General features: G+C 47.3%; 1 protein-coding gene across 1 annotated transcript; it reads right to left on the minus strand.

The window, feature by feature from the left end:
• Positions 1-570: 570 nt before the first annotated feature.
• Positions 571-9,077, minus strand: LOC144144259 (aspartate dehydrogenase domain-containing protein-like). Its single transcript, XM_077675628.1, has 3 exons — positions 8,435-9,077; positions 4,262-4,537; positions 571-680 (listed from the first exon to the last, which is right to left on the minus strand). Exons 1-3 carry the CDS (start codon positions 8,958-8,960, stop codon positions 640-642), a joined length of 843 nt encoding a protein of 280 aa, XP_077531754.1. The 5' UTR covers positions 8,961-9,077; the 3' UTR covers positions 571-639.
• Positions 9,078-13,647: the final 4,570 nt, after the last annotated feature.

Here is a 13,647-nt window from a genome sequence, read left to right on the forward strand (position 1 = left end):
TCCGGCCAGCCACGCAGCTGGAGAACCGGTCGAGCTCTGCTGTGCACGCTTCACCCATGTGCTGCCTCGTGCGCGCGTAGAGCTTGCGCGCAGACTTTCTCCCGAGCGGCTGACCGCCCGGCTGCTCACTGGACGGCTGCAACGTCACTGCAATGGCCGCGCTCTCCTCGGTTTCCGTTTCAAAATCGTCGATTTTCGCTGACCGCTTGCGGCGTCCGCGCGCGTATTTCAGCTGTTGTATTTTGCGTATTACTTTCTTTTCATGCAGACTATACGAAAATAGGATTTTCAAGAGGTCGAAATTTTGATTGCAGTTGGCCTTTAAGAGCTGCTCTCTAAAACACAAAGGTATGCGACAGTTAGCCGCTTATTGAAGCTTGTGCGGCGGACAACAGAGTGTGCTTTGTATGCGTGACACGGCATCTTCCCGTAGGCAATGCCACAAATCCACCACAAGCGTACACTCTGCGGCTTACATGGAGCTGACTTCTTCCAGTTATCAGCTGACCTTCTTAATTGGGCAAACTAATGTGAAGTAAACTGAAGATGCTCTCCTCCTGCTGTCGCCCGCACAATCGCTCCAACGTGACTATAGAAAATGTCAAGCATCTCTTTATTGCGCAGACTGCATCTAGCTCTTCAGCAGAAGTGGACTCCTGGTCCGCGTCCCTTGGCGGCCTCTGCGAAGACAAAAAATGAAAAGAAAAAAAATGATGGTAAATTATTTTACTAGGGAGGGGAGGACCAAACGTCGCTGGTGGGGGAATAGGGGTAATAGGCAGGGAGGTAGACGCCCACTAAATCACGCTCGCCAGGCCGCTGCCAACGCCGAACTGGGCTAAGTTCACAAGGTGTTGAGGATGTTCACAGATGTCCCTGTGCAATGCTTCCATATCTGAATCTTGAAAAACACTATGGTTCAGTCTACGAAGATCGAAAGCGGAGCAGTGCAGAACAATATGTTCCACGTTTGCTTCACACACAGCGTGACAAAAGGTACATGTGCAGGGGGCAGTGGTGTCAATGCCCTTGTTCCGGTCCGCCAGTGTCTGCCATTTATAGATTGTATGAGGTGTAGTGGCCGTGTTGGCAAGTACTTTGTTGATAAATATTTCTTACGATCGGCTGAGGGGTAAATCCTTAAAGGTGTGGGGAGGGGTGATGCTGTTTAATCTCTCGCGGTGAAGAAACCGGAGGTTGCGTAAAAGAGCTGGATTTGTATAAGCTCCCACGTTGCAAACCGAAAGTTATAAAATGGCCCGTCTTCAGCACGCGATCTTAGGAAATTTGTGGACAGAGAGGAGTGAGTCCGTACAGCGCGTAGGAATGAAACAATTCCCGATTTCCATAGTTTCGGTTTCCCATATATCGCCCTCCCATGCGGTTAAGAACTCTTGTGCAATTCATTGTTCCGAATATTGCACATTTTCGACGCCTTTCTCCATCCGAAACAATGTTCAAGGGCACTTACAAAAAGTTCGCAGTGACTGATCGCTATTCCAAGGAGTTGTGCCCTTTTCTTTTGAAAATAATCGTTTCTTTAAAGTTCTTTGATACGTAAACGGTGAGCCCTTCTTCAGTTTTTCCTCTCCAAGAATTCAAAGTGTAAGTGCGCAAACTGGACGACGGTTATAGTGCCCCTCAGTGCACTTTAATTACGGTAATGAGCACAAACGGCACAGCAGTTATAGGGTTCTTCTGTCTGTTTTTATACGTTCAAGTGCAGAATACAAGAACTGAATGTGACTCTTCAATTATTCGTATGCTCTTTTACCCTCTTTTTATTTCCTCTTTTCCGCAACAGGGCGTCTTGCCTTTTTCTTGTTAAAGCCAATCAATCAATCAATCAATCAATCAATCAATCAATCAATCAATCAATCAATCAATCAATCAATCAATCAATCAATCAATCAATCATCCAATCAATCAATCAATCAATCTCATCGCTGTTGACGATTAATGAGTACATTTGAAGTGGGCTCGGGTGGGCATTTATTTGTTATTTCTGCCATTTTTGTTAGCATTTGCAACAGATTTACGCGTAATGCCGCAGGCACTCATACAGATTGCGTAGGGTGTAAAAACGTGATAAGTGTTCATCGGTGGATATTGTGATATACCTCCTACTTTTTGTGTATATATATGTCAGTATACGTCACATATGTTATATACGTCACTATATGGTGCGGGTACCGAGAATAACATTTGCAGCTACGGCCCATTCCGTGTCATTCGGGTGAACATATTCCTGAAGGCAGAAAACGGGACACCCCATCGGGGAATCGATGGGAGGGGGGGGGGGGGGGGTGCAAAAAACAAAAGTGTGAGATTATTTAAAACGGTACATTTTGCACTACGCCCCATTTCAGGCTGAGGGAACAATCCCACTCACAGTTCAGTTACGTGCTTTACTTTTGAAGGTGCCGCTTCAGGTTCTTTGTTGGCGTATTTTGCCGGTGATTTAATTTAAGCGAGACTTTATTCAGCTACACTCAGTGGCAAAATTCTTTGCACGTACGGAAAGCTCAGCCGCAACGCAATGTTGACAGAAGGTTGATGTCCACGCCGAGTTCACAATGGAAAAATTCCAGGAAAACACAGTACCAGTTCCACGAAGTGCGAGATCTCAGCGCAGCGTACATCGTGTTGTCATCTGTTTAAAGACTTGCAGCCATCTCTCAGAGACCGAAATACTTGAAGGGTTTCAATCGTCGAGTTTCTTTTCAACATTTTGCTTGTCAATGGTCCACTGGTGAAACAATGCCTCTTCAAAACCACCTTCGGCAAAAAACTTCAAAGAGTTGTTCGGTGAGAATAGATTTAAATTTTACACTCTTGGTAAAAATTATAAAGTACTCAAGGTCATACTTGTAAAATATGCTTGTAACGGGTCGGCACACTTTTAGTTTGATCAAATTGCTTGGCGCCAGTTTTGAAACTATACAATTCTGCGAAAACGGGACAATATTGTTTATTGAGACAAAAAGACGGGGACGCCAGGAGCGAATTTCAAGAACGGTATTGCAGCGGCGAAAACGGGGCGTCTAACCTGCCGCGGTGGCTCGGTGGCTAAGGCGTTGTGCTGCTGAGCACGAGGACGCGGGTTCGATTCTCGGCTGCGGCGGTCGCTTTTCTGATGGGGGCGAAAAGCAAAAACGCCCACGTGTACGAGATTTCGGCGCACGTCGAAGATCTACAGGTGGTCAAAATTAATCCGGAGCCCTCCACTACGGCGCGCCTCATCGCCTGCGTTGCGTCGGCGCGTTAAAACCTGCAATCAATCAATCAATCAATCAATCAATCAATCAATCAATCAATCAATCAATCAATCAATCAATCAATCAATCAATCAATCAATCAATCAATCAATCAATCAATCAATCAATCAATCAATCAATCAAAACGGGACGTCGTCTGGTCACCCTTCTTGTCATGTGAGTATGTGCTAAGTTATTCACCGAAAACTTTGTGGGGCATACCTTCATGTTACGGTAAGCCGGATTCATAAGGCCCTTTTCATCCTAAGCGTTCTGCAAACACAGAACGCTAGCTGTTCAAACTAATTTGGGAATCTGGATTCATGTCTTTTGATCAGTGATATGTGGGCTTCAAGGCTCGAAAGCTTTGAAATGTAATTTATAGGGCGTTGTCTGGTTAGTACGAAACCATGTGCGAATACCAAACAAACTAGCTATCGAAATTTCTCTCTCCTGACCAACGATCCCACGATACTTATAAATCCCCGTTCCACGCCCACTATTCGTCTAACCGCACTCTCGGCGTATTCTCAAGCGGTCTTGCTGGAGCACAGTATAGAAATGACGGGTATGCTTCCCTCTTCCGGTCGCGATACCCACAAAGCTCCTTCTCCTTCCAGAGGACTCACGACAAGGTCAAGACCCTCTTCATCTCACCCCTTCGCTTAACCCGCTTCCCCCAACAGGCCCAGAGCCAGCCTTGCCAATACAGGCTCTTCTCTCTCTCTCTCTCTCTCTCTCTCTCTCTCTCTCTCTCTCTCTCTCTCTCTCTCTCTATCTATCTATCTATCTATCTATCTATCTATCTATCTATCTATCTATCTATCTCTTTTTTTCTCTCTCTGTCTCTATCTATTCCTGTCTCTCCCTGTCTGTCTCTCTCTCTCGTGTACACCGACAGCCTATGTGAATGTCGATGGCTTGCTGCGTAGGAAAAAGCCTTTCCTGCAGCACACATTTTTTCATAGGGCATGCCAGCCGCGCCGACGCGCCAACATCCTTACCGAGCATGCTCCCCAGGAAGGCCCCGTAGGTGGCGCTGGCGGTGACAGCCCCGCGGTCGGCCGGGTTCATGCGCAGCGTGCGGACACGGAAGGCGCGTCCGTCCGGCTCGCTGGGCCCCACCACGTCCAGCTCGAGGCTGTGGTAGTCGGCCAGCGCCGGGTCGGCCACCAGCCGGCCCCGGACGCCGTCGAAGCCCAGGGTGTGCGCCGCCAAAGCAGCGGCGGCCATGGTGTTCACGTTGTTGGGCGCCAGTGGGCACAGCGCCCGCACGGGACCTGTCGATGCACGAAGAAGACGTACAGTCGGCAAAATCTGTAACTATAGCGTGCGCAAGCTGCGAATTCTAACACGAAAGTGTTTTATTCCTGGATGCACGAAGATTTCGCCGATGTCATATCCGCCAGGGAAGTGACGCCAGTACAACGAAGCAAGCGGTCTGTAAAGGGTGCACCCCTGCACATGGGTATTCTTGTGGGGAAGCAACCTTTAGTAGTAAAGAGTACGTTATACTTAGCGTTGTTCGTTTTCAGGTTTTATATTTTAACATTAGAGTGTTTTATGCCGCGGTACACCAAGATTTCACTGACGTCATATTCGTCACGGGAATGACTTTGCCGAAGCGATTCGCTAGCAGGACGTCGCTCGCCAAGCACACCCACAAGACAGCCGCCGAGCCGCGAATTATGCTCAGCTGCAGATTTCGCTGCACATTTCACTTTCGTGTTTTACTTATTCCTATGACCGAGGAAACAACCACAGCTTTTTTCAGGCTTATGGCACTCTTAGGAAGGAACAGCCTAGCAGACGATGTGCCTGTTTACAACTTGGCTTCCGACCTGTTTGGAACCAGACCTGATTGCAACTTGGCTTCCGTCATACGCCGCTGAAGCATGACAAGTCGTCGCTCCCGAACGCTAGTTAAAAGATTTGAGAGAAAGAGAAACTCTTTATTAAAGAGGAAAGTGCAAAGAGGTTTGCCGACATCAGTTCGCCGGCATGCTACTCTGCGGGAAAAGGAGGAGAGGGAAAAATGTAGTAGGTGTAGTGAAGGAGAAGAGAGTAGTAGCAGAGAAAAAAAATTAAATATGGTCCTTCTTCAGGGCATTGAGTTCAAAGTTTATGGAGATGAAAGGACGCCGACTGTACACGTTAAGCGTATGCCCAGCATTTCCATTCGTGGCACTATTTCCTCGACTAATTACTTCTGTTCTTGCGCAGTTAACACTGGGCGTAAAAAAAGCTAGCCTTATGTTTAACATTATTTTTAAAGGGGCCATGGAGACAAAATGCAATTTGGTTCATTAAAAAGACTGCTTTGTAACGATAACAATGATACCAATTTTATCGCGCACTTCGAACACATAATGGAGATATTAAAGAAAACTTGAACCAGTGGCGACGCCCCATGGCCCTTTTCCGGCGGTTTCTCTATGACGTCAGAGAGCCTTGTTTGTGCAACTGGGGGCCGTCGAACTAGCTTATGCGCAAGACACGTGACTGGACGATTGTAATGTAACGAATTTAATTCCGCTTGATAGCATCACTTGGATGCCAACGTGCTGCTAGTTAACACGTGAAAAATTGTTTTTATTGCTGGGCTATTTGACGTCACTCCTGCCCATAACACGTCACTGTGGCGCGAAATTCGAAAGTTTTACAATAATTTTTTTTCTTTTCTTTCTTTTTTTTTTGTTGAAAAACGTCTTTCGGGGCTGAAATGGAGCGTGATTGAGGTACTGAAGCGTAGTTCGGTCAAATTAAAGAAAGTTGTATTTTGTCGTCATGGCCCCTTTGAGTGATGGAGGAATTCCACGAGGTTCCAGAAGGATGGAAGAGCCATCGGGCGCGATCTGTGGACACAAACTTTTGACGACAGGTCACATAGAAGTCTTCGAGCATGCGACGGAGTCGTCTCGCTGAGGTAGTATTCAAGGGGATAGCTTGCTGCGACATGCAGTACTTGTAAATCGGTAATGTCATGTCCTCCAAAAGAGCACCCGATTTTGAAATTGCTGGGTACGCTAGCTACACTTGGTGCTAAGTGTGTCCTCCTTGAGTTGCAAAGTGAAAGGGAAGTCCCCTCCCTTCCCTCTACCCTGTGTTGGGACACCACAGCGCAAGAAAGCTCAACCTGACCTAGAGAACTCCCTGAAGTATCCGTGAAGAACAGCCATGGGCAACCATGTGTAAATAATTTTCTGATGAGGCATTGTTTTCCCACAGGCCCGCCAACGACACCGAACGTCTCATATATACACGGTCGCCACAAGCCGGATGTCAGGAATCAAGACGCGGCACTAAGCATCCCCATCGCACTAGGACGCGGGACGAACGTCGGGCATTTCGCCTCGTGGGCTTCATTGTACCTCGGTACTGGGTGTAAAACTAACAATAGTGTTGGAAGGCTACTGGTTGTTGGATCCCAATGGTACTACAGTAATACCGAGTTAGTACGGGTGGTTCGACTACCAGCAGTAAAAAACTTCGTTTTACATTTCTTTAGCCCACGCTGTCGTCGTTGCCTTCACTGGCGCTCGTTTTTCTGCGGCCAGTATGATGTGCTCACGGTTCGACGACCCCCTCCAAACCCAACCCAAGCCTTGTGAAGGAGCTATTACAATTATGTCTAAATTTTTATGCCAGATTAGCCAGAATGCAAAGGCTTTCGCGACGCGATGCTAAATGTATCAACATGTCAAAATCAAACAAGGAATTTTTGTCTGTGGTGTTTACGTATACAAGTGAGATTAATTATCGTGAGAAGGTTTCTTTGGGCGATTGAAGCAGGGGTGAAGTATTGTCCCCACGGCTCGCTGCAACCGGATCACAGTGCCGCACTCACCAGTGCTGCCGTTTCATTGTCCAAACCGGACCCTGCCCATTGAAGTTGTAGTACTAGCAGCTTGGGAGTTTTGTCCAAAAGCAGTCGAAGAGGTATCCACATAGTACCAGAAAACCCTCTGGCGGTTACGGAACGATATTATTTTTCGTAATATGTAGCAGCTTTTTTCTCTCAAAAGGATATTAAAATTTATCCTTTTCAAGGAAAAATTTTCAGTCATTTCCTTGATCACAAGGCTTATTGTGTGCTACGGAGTTTTTAAAAACTTCCTTGGAGAGCTAGTGGCGTTCTTCGGAGCCTGTCAAAGTTACTGTTCACAGAACTCATAGCGTATTATTAACGCAGTATATAAACAGTTTTAAGACTGTCGACAATTGGGTTGCCATAGTCGACAATAAATTAGTGATGCAAACTATCGATAAACTATAAATAATATCAATAATTTTCAGCTATTGATATGTGCACAAACACCATCGACGGTTCATTGTTGGACCGCTGTCGCTAGTTTTACGATATTCGGCTATCGGTAATTTAATCGGTATATTTTACAACGAATAACTATTTAGCCGCCCTGGAATAATAGACAGTGATTATATCGAGACACACATTGTATTCTACTGTTGTGCTGTCGGTAGTCAGCTGTCGAAAGTACTGTTGACAGCTTTTTAGTTGTCAGTAGTTAAATTGCGAGTGGAGTATCGATAGAATCGATATAGATCGTTTTTCGTCCCTACTACATACTATAACGACAGTTTTACAGCAATCTGCTGTGAATACTTTTCTTAGTATCGATATATTTTGATACGACTATAGATTGTGTCGATACTAGTAACGACGATATTGCATTCACAGGTGTTTTTCCCAAAGATAGTTCAATAAAAATTTGGATCGAGGAACCCCAGCGCTATGAAGATATGACATATCCGAGCTCTAATGGACGTAGCCCGGAGCATCGACCAAAGAAAATGCCTTTCAGTCCTGTGTAAAGGTATTGCTTTAATCCGCAATCAATTCACTGGCTTCCTTTGGCTTAAATTACTCGCTTAATTTAATTATTACTGGCTTTATTTAAACTTTGGTAACTTTCGGGCTCCTTCGTTGTGCTACACACGCGAAAGTCATCATTCCGCCGAATGTGCTAACAACTGCGTCAAAATTGTTCACCTACCCCCACGTTTGCTGGAAGTTGTACAGTAAAGAAAATCCCTAAAATTGAGCACGTCATTGCCTGCCAAGGAGCGTTCTCTTATCCTACCCCGCGCCATAAAGCCGCCCGTCTCCCTCCTATCTTGACGGCAAAAAAAAACATTTCAATCACGCTTCGGCCTACCGTCGTAGAGAGTCACGGCCTGACCCCCTCCACCTCCAACAGCGGCCTGGTCGCAGCGCGCTTTCATCTCCGGGTCGGCCAGCCTCAGCGCCGACGGGTGCTTCGTCATGGTGACCGTCAGCTCGGCCAGCTGTCCGCGGTCCGCCAGGGATCTGATGTCATGCAGCCCCCACAACGCGCCACAGGGGACATACAGGGCGTGGTGCACCGCCGCCGCCCGGAGCCTGGCCTCGGTCTCGGGTTCTGCAAGAGCCGTCGGTGAGCCGACCAGGAGGTCGGCGTGTCGGAGCAGGAGTTCTCCGTGGCTCCGTATCAGGGCCGGGTGGGCGACTTCGACGACCAGGTCCGGCCGGCGCAACGCCGCCTGCGACAGGTCGTCGAGAACGAGGTGCGGCGGTAGACCGTGCAAGACGCGTCCCCTGCTCCAGACGAAGGCGAGTTCCAGGGTGTCCGGACGTCTCTGAACTTCGGCGGCGAGGAATTGGCCGAGTTGGCCGAAGCCGACGATGCCTACTCGCCGCCGCATGGTGGAGGACTTCCAGCCGCGAGTGCGTCCGGTGGTGGTTTGCCTTATCGGGCTGCACGCGTACGGCCGTCTCCACGTCGCGTCGTGACTGCGGCTAATCGCGCGTGCAATTGACTCTCCCCCTCTGGAGCTCGCGACGAGCCGACGGCTACACGTAGACCGTGTACCCGGCAGATTCGACCACTCTGCCGCAAGGGAGACGCGTGCATTGGAGACGAGGCGGGAGGCGTGCAAGGCTATATGATCACGCCTGATCACGGAACGGGCGTTAATGGAAATGGCGGGAACAAAAAAAGGCGGGAATTGAAGGCCTTCGTTTGAGCCGCGCGACGATCTTGCACGTGGGTATACACCGTCTCGACGCCGCCACAAACCGGATATCGGAACGCGACACCTGTTTGTAGACAGCAAAATTTTTGACCGTCTGTTTCAGCTGAAACTTGAGCTTCCATTAAACGGTTCGGATTTCGAGGACTACACTTATTGTAGAGGCGAAGATTTCGAATGGTCCGGGAAAAATTCTATGTGGGCTATGGTACGGACTATGTGTGTCCAAACAGCAGAATGGCTGGTGGATAAAAGCCGTGGCTGTGCAGACCTTATCTCAATTGTCCCTGTACTGTATATATGACTAAATTGCATTTTCACTCAACGTTGCTGACGTTGTTGGGGCATGTTCAGGAAATACGCTGGAATACGGCTTTCCCACCACACCAAAACAAGAACAGGAATTGGAAAGCTATAGATAGGGTAAATGGTGCCCCACAAATTCGCGCCAACAGGGCTCCTTCGATGTGACAGTTGACACGTGCGTTCACTGCACATCTTGTGTCTACTGTAAACGTACACCAAAAGTTGATTTCTTTGCGGTGATACTTTAGAATCCCCATTACCGGCTGCTTTTCTCTCGTCGATTGCCAGCCTCGGACAGCACGCCGCAACAGGTCAAAATGAAATGCATCGTTTATTTAGTGTGCACACGCGTCTCGTGGGCGCATAAAAACATCAAGCGAACCATTGTTTTCAGCCGGTCAACAGAATATGCTTCTGCATTTACAAACAAATACAGCTCCATTACAATCCCTTATGCCCATACACTGCAAAACTATATAGATCTACAAAAAGTGTATGTCATTTCTTTTGTGTGGTAATGGGGTCGATCGCAGTACGTTAATTTGTGTCGGCCATTTCGTATCTGTGTGCGTCGCGACACCTAAAAATGTGTCCATCTGCTGTAATTGGCGGATTAATGTTCGGCTAACCGTTGCGGTTCTCACGCTAATAGGGAGGGGGTGACGCAATTATTTGGACTCACTAAGCACCCCGAAAGAAAACTTAGTCAGCCCAACGATCCATGCAAAGAAGAAAAAGAGAAGCAACATTTAGGGACATGAAAAGAACACCTTGGGTTTAACAGCTGAACACTCGGATGCCAGAGACCCTATCTAAAAGCAAAATAATGAAGTGGATTTGGGCTGGACATGCGTTGCGGAAAAACACACAGAGCGTATAGCTCCCAGGGTACTCGAGTGGCTACCGAGAGACTGAACTATAGAAGTAGACAAGGGGACCGATAACTCGATGGGCGGATGACATGAAGAAAACTGGCCGCAAAAAGAGAATTCGGGTAGCGCAGGATATAGTACGCAATCGTAAAAAGAATGACGTCATCCCGCCCTGCGGCGGTGGATGTCCACTGCAGCTGTTGTAAGCCACTACACACGTCCATGGGGGAGGGTATGAAATGTTTCTCGTTGTCTCGGCGGACTTGTCGCTTGCACTAGGATTATCTAACGGCAAATGCTGCGTTCTGATGCATGCGCTCGGTGTCTTGGGCGAGCCCTGCTGGGCTCTGCCTAGCCTGACGCGTGCGCTAGCCCTCGAATGACGTCAACACCCCTCCCCTTTCGAGAGCAGCTGCAAACCTAATATTTACCAGAACACATGGAGTGTGTGTGTGTGTGGGAAGGGGGGGTTCTTATTGTTCACCGGCGCCGTATCATTTATCATACAGTTTCGATGCTTATTTTGTAGTTTTTTCTTTACAAAAATGCTGAGCTTTATGCTGCACGCCTGATTAGCCTGACGCAAGCACTCGGCGTCTTGGGCGAGAACTGCTGTGTCCTGCCTGTTTTTTTGTTTTTTTTTTGTTCACCACACGAAGTTTTCCAACCAATGAGAGGCTAACTAACATCTTCGCTGTAAAAAAAAAAAAGAACTTTGATGAAATGGTAGTGCTTTACAACGTGAGGGTTCGATCTAGTTGGTACTCCATAGTACAAATTTAAAGCGCAACAAATGTAGCGCTTGTCCTTGTGTCATTCGTCTTTTGTCCAAATTTGTTGCGCTTTAAATTTGCACTAAGGTAGTGATTTCTTTTGATGGTAAGCTGCATAGGGAGCTTTGATTTTTGCACGGGAAAGTAAGTTACGCTGTTGCAATCACCAGAGTGAATACTATACTACCAATCCCTATAGGGCAATTCCTTCCCGCCAGGGTCGGATGCTTTTCAATGTACTTCCATACACTGTAAATAGACGCGCGCAGTGCGCTATTCCCAGTGAAAGTTTTCTTCCCGTCGCCCGTCTACTTCACGGCTAGCTCAGTAATCTGTCCCCCTAGTGCAGTGCGCATTATAGCGCGTTTAATCAGTTCGCGCGGGCGTTGTAAAAAAGCGTCGGTCAAGAATGCCGACTCAGGTTTTTCTGCGGCTCTCAGTTGCTCAACAAATTGGTAACGAAGAAAAGTTGGGCGTTGTTTCTTTCCGAAATTTTCGTAAGACTTCAAAAGTCAAGACATCTAGTTAATCGTTTTATCGATCGTGGGGTTTAACGCACCGACGCTACACAGGCGATGATGCGCGCTTTGGTGGAGGGCTCCGGATTAATTTTGACCCTCTGGGGATTTTTAACGTACTCCGAAATCTCGAACACAGGGGAATTTTCTATGGCTAATTGTTGTCTCATAAGCCTCCGTATTGTAGTCGGAAGGAACTTGTACCCACCAGTGGCGTAAATACAGAAAAATCACAAGGGGGGACACACATCTTGCCAAGGCGGCCATTTTTTTTTGTGCTTTATTTTCATTTATATACACATTACTATCGTGATTTGAATTAAAATAAGAAAAACGAGCATGCTTTCATACCTCACGTAATTGCACTGTGCTATTGCAGACGTTAAAAAAAGATCAATAAGAAATACTCTGTACAATATGAGTACTGATCACCTATGACATGTTTCCTAGCTTTCGACACTTCTAGAGGGTCCAAAAACGAGAGCGCGGTTTTTGCACGCACTGACGAAGTTTTTCAATTTCAGCTCGTGCAGTACTTATTAGTGACAAAAACAACAGTTGTTTTAGCTTTCAAAGGTAAATGAAAGATGAATCTCAAGGGGGGGACACTAGCAAGGGGTGTCCCCCCCAGCCCGAACACAAGGGGGGTCAGGACCCCCCTGACCCCCCCATGATTTACGCCACTGGTACCCACCATTCCTGAAATTAACTGGGCGTAAAAAGGAGTTAATTATAGTTCGACGCAACTGTCGTGCATCAAGCCTCGGAAGGCTGTGTTTGTCCTTCACGATTTCATTTTCAGCCAGCACCTCAAATGCGGTTGCACTCCTTTGTTTGAGCAATGCCGCATCTTAGGTCTCTGCCGAAACCGACGGGCACCCGAGATATTGCACCGTTCGGCGATGACTGTGTTTGTGTTCCTGGTGTTTCGCTTCATGCCAAAAACATAGTGTCTTTATGATTGACGCATGAGTATATTTATACCCCTTTTGTATACTTTTAGACCTGGATTCCTGTCTTATCTCCAGCAGGCCTGCTTCCTTTCTTATTTTTTATTCTTGCTGCGTAGGGTTCGCTCGCGCGCTTATAAACAGCTGGCGCACAGAACCAATAAATCATTTGGTTGCTGGTCAGCGCACGTGCTTGTCCCCGTCATTCTGTGGTCCCATTTGATGCGGTGTTGCTTCAGCTTCAAAGTTATGTACCTGCCAGTCGAGTTTCAACTGGTCTGAGGACTGAACAATTTTATGACCGCTCAGTCTCGGAACCTCCTGCAGTGTCAAATGCCGTGTAACCAGGTCAGAGTGAACTAACAATGCATAAAAATGAAATTGTCGACCATGCTGTCGACCATGCATGAAACTCTACGCTTTCGACAGCTTTCGAATGCCGCGCGAGTTCCTACGAGCTCCAGGATAGCCGTTGTGTGGCGCTGCAGGCGGAACGTTCGAAGTGTGTCGTCTGCTACTGCGCATAACCAAACGGCGGTGTCAACGCACTAAAATAATTTGGCAAACAACAACAAAGATTTAATAAAAAATGTATATACTGGCGGCGGAAGTTAAAATACTCTCAAAATGCGCCTTCACTTCATGGATCGACCCTGGGTCGACGGGTCGACCCAACGTTAAACGTTGGGGTCGACCCACTGTTTCATTTCTGCATGCGCAAGATTTAGACACGAAACAGGGTTTTGATAGGGCCAGAATGAGCGCATAATTAAATTTAGATAAAATAAACAGCCGAAACAAGGTTACAAGTAATACCCGTCCTCTTGTTTTACTTCTTTGGTAAACGGAGTGACGGCGCTTGAGAGTGAAGCAGGCCAGCGCCAACGCAAACACGAATTTGAGAATTGCATGTTAATATACACGAGCAATATCTTGATTCT

This window comes from Haemaphysalis longicornis, unplaced genomic scaffold (assembly GCF_048455015.1).
Source record: "Haemaphysalis longicornis isolate Haplotype H1 unplaced genomic scaffold, Haemaphysalis longicornis Haplotype H1 scaffold_67, whole genome shotgun sequence".
Classification (NCBI taxonomy): domain Eukaryota; kingdom Metazoa; phylum Arthropoda; class Arachnida; order Ixodida; family Ixodidae; genus Haemaphysalis; species Haemaphysalis longicornis.

Excerpts from the sequence above, each read along its gene's own strand:
- LOC144144259 (XM_077675628.1), bottom strand. The coding sequence starts at position 8,960 with ATGCGGCGGCGAGTAGGCATCGTCGGCTTCGGCCAACTCGGCCAATTC. Across the intron at positions 4,538-8,434 it reads GGCCGTGACTCTCTACGACG|GTCCCGTGCGGGCGCTGTGC; the intron begins GTAGGCCGAAGC and ends GTGCATCGACAG. Across the intron at positions 681-4,261 it reads CTTCCTGGGGAGCATGCTCG|AGGCCGCCAAGGGACGCGGA; the intron begins GTAAGGATGTTG and ends TTGTCTTCGCAG.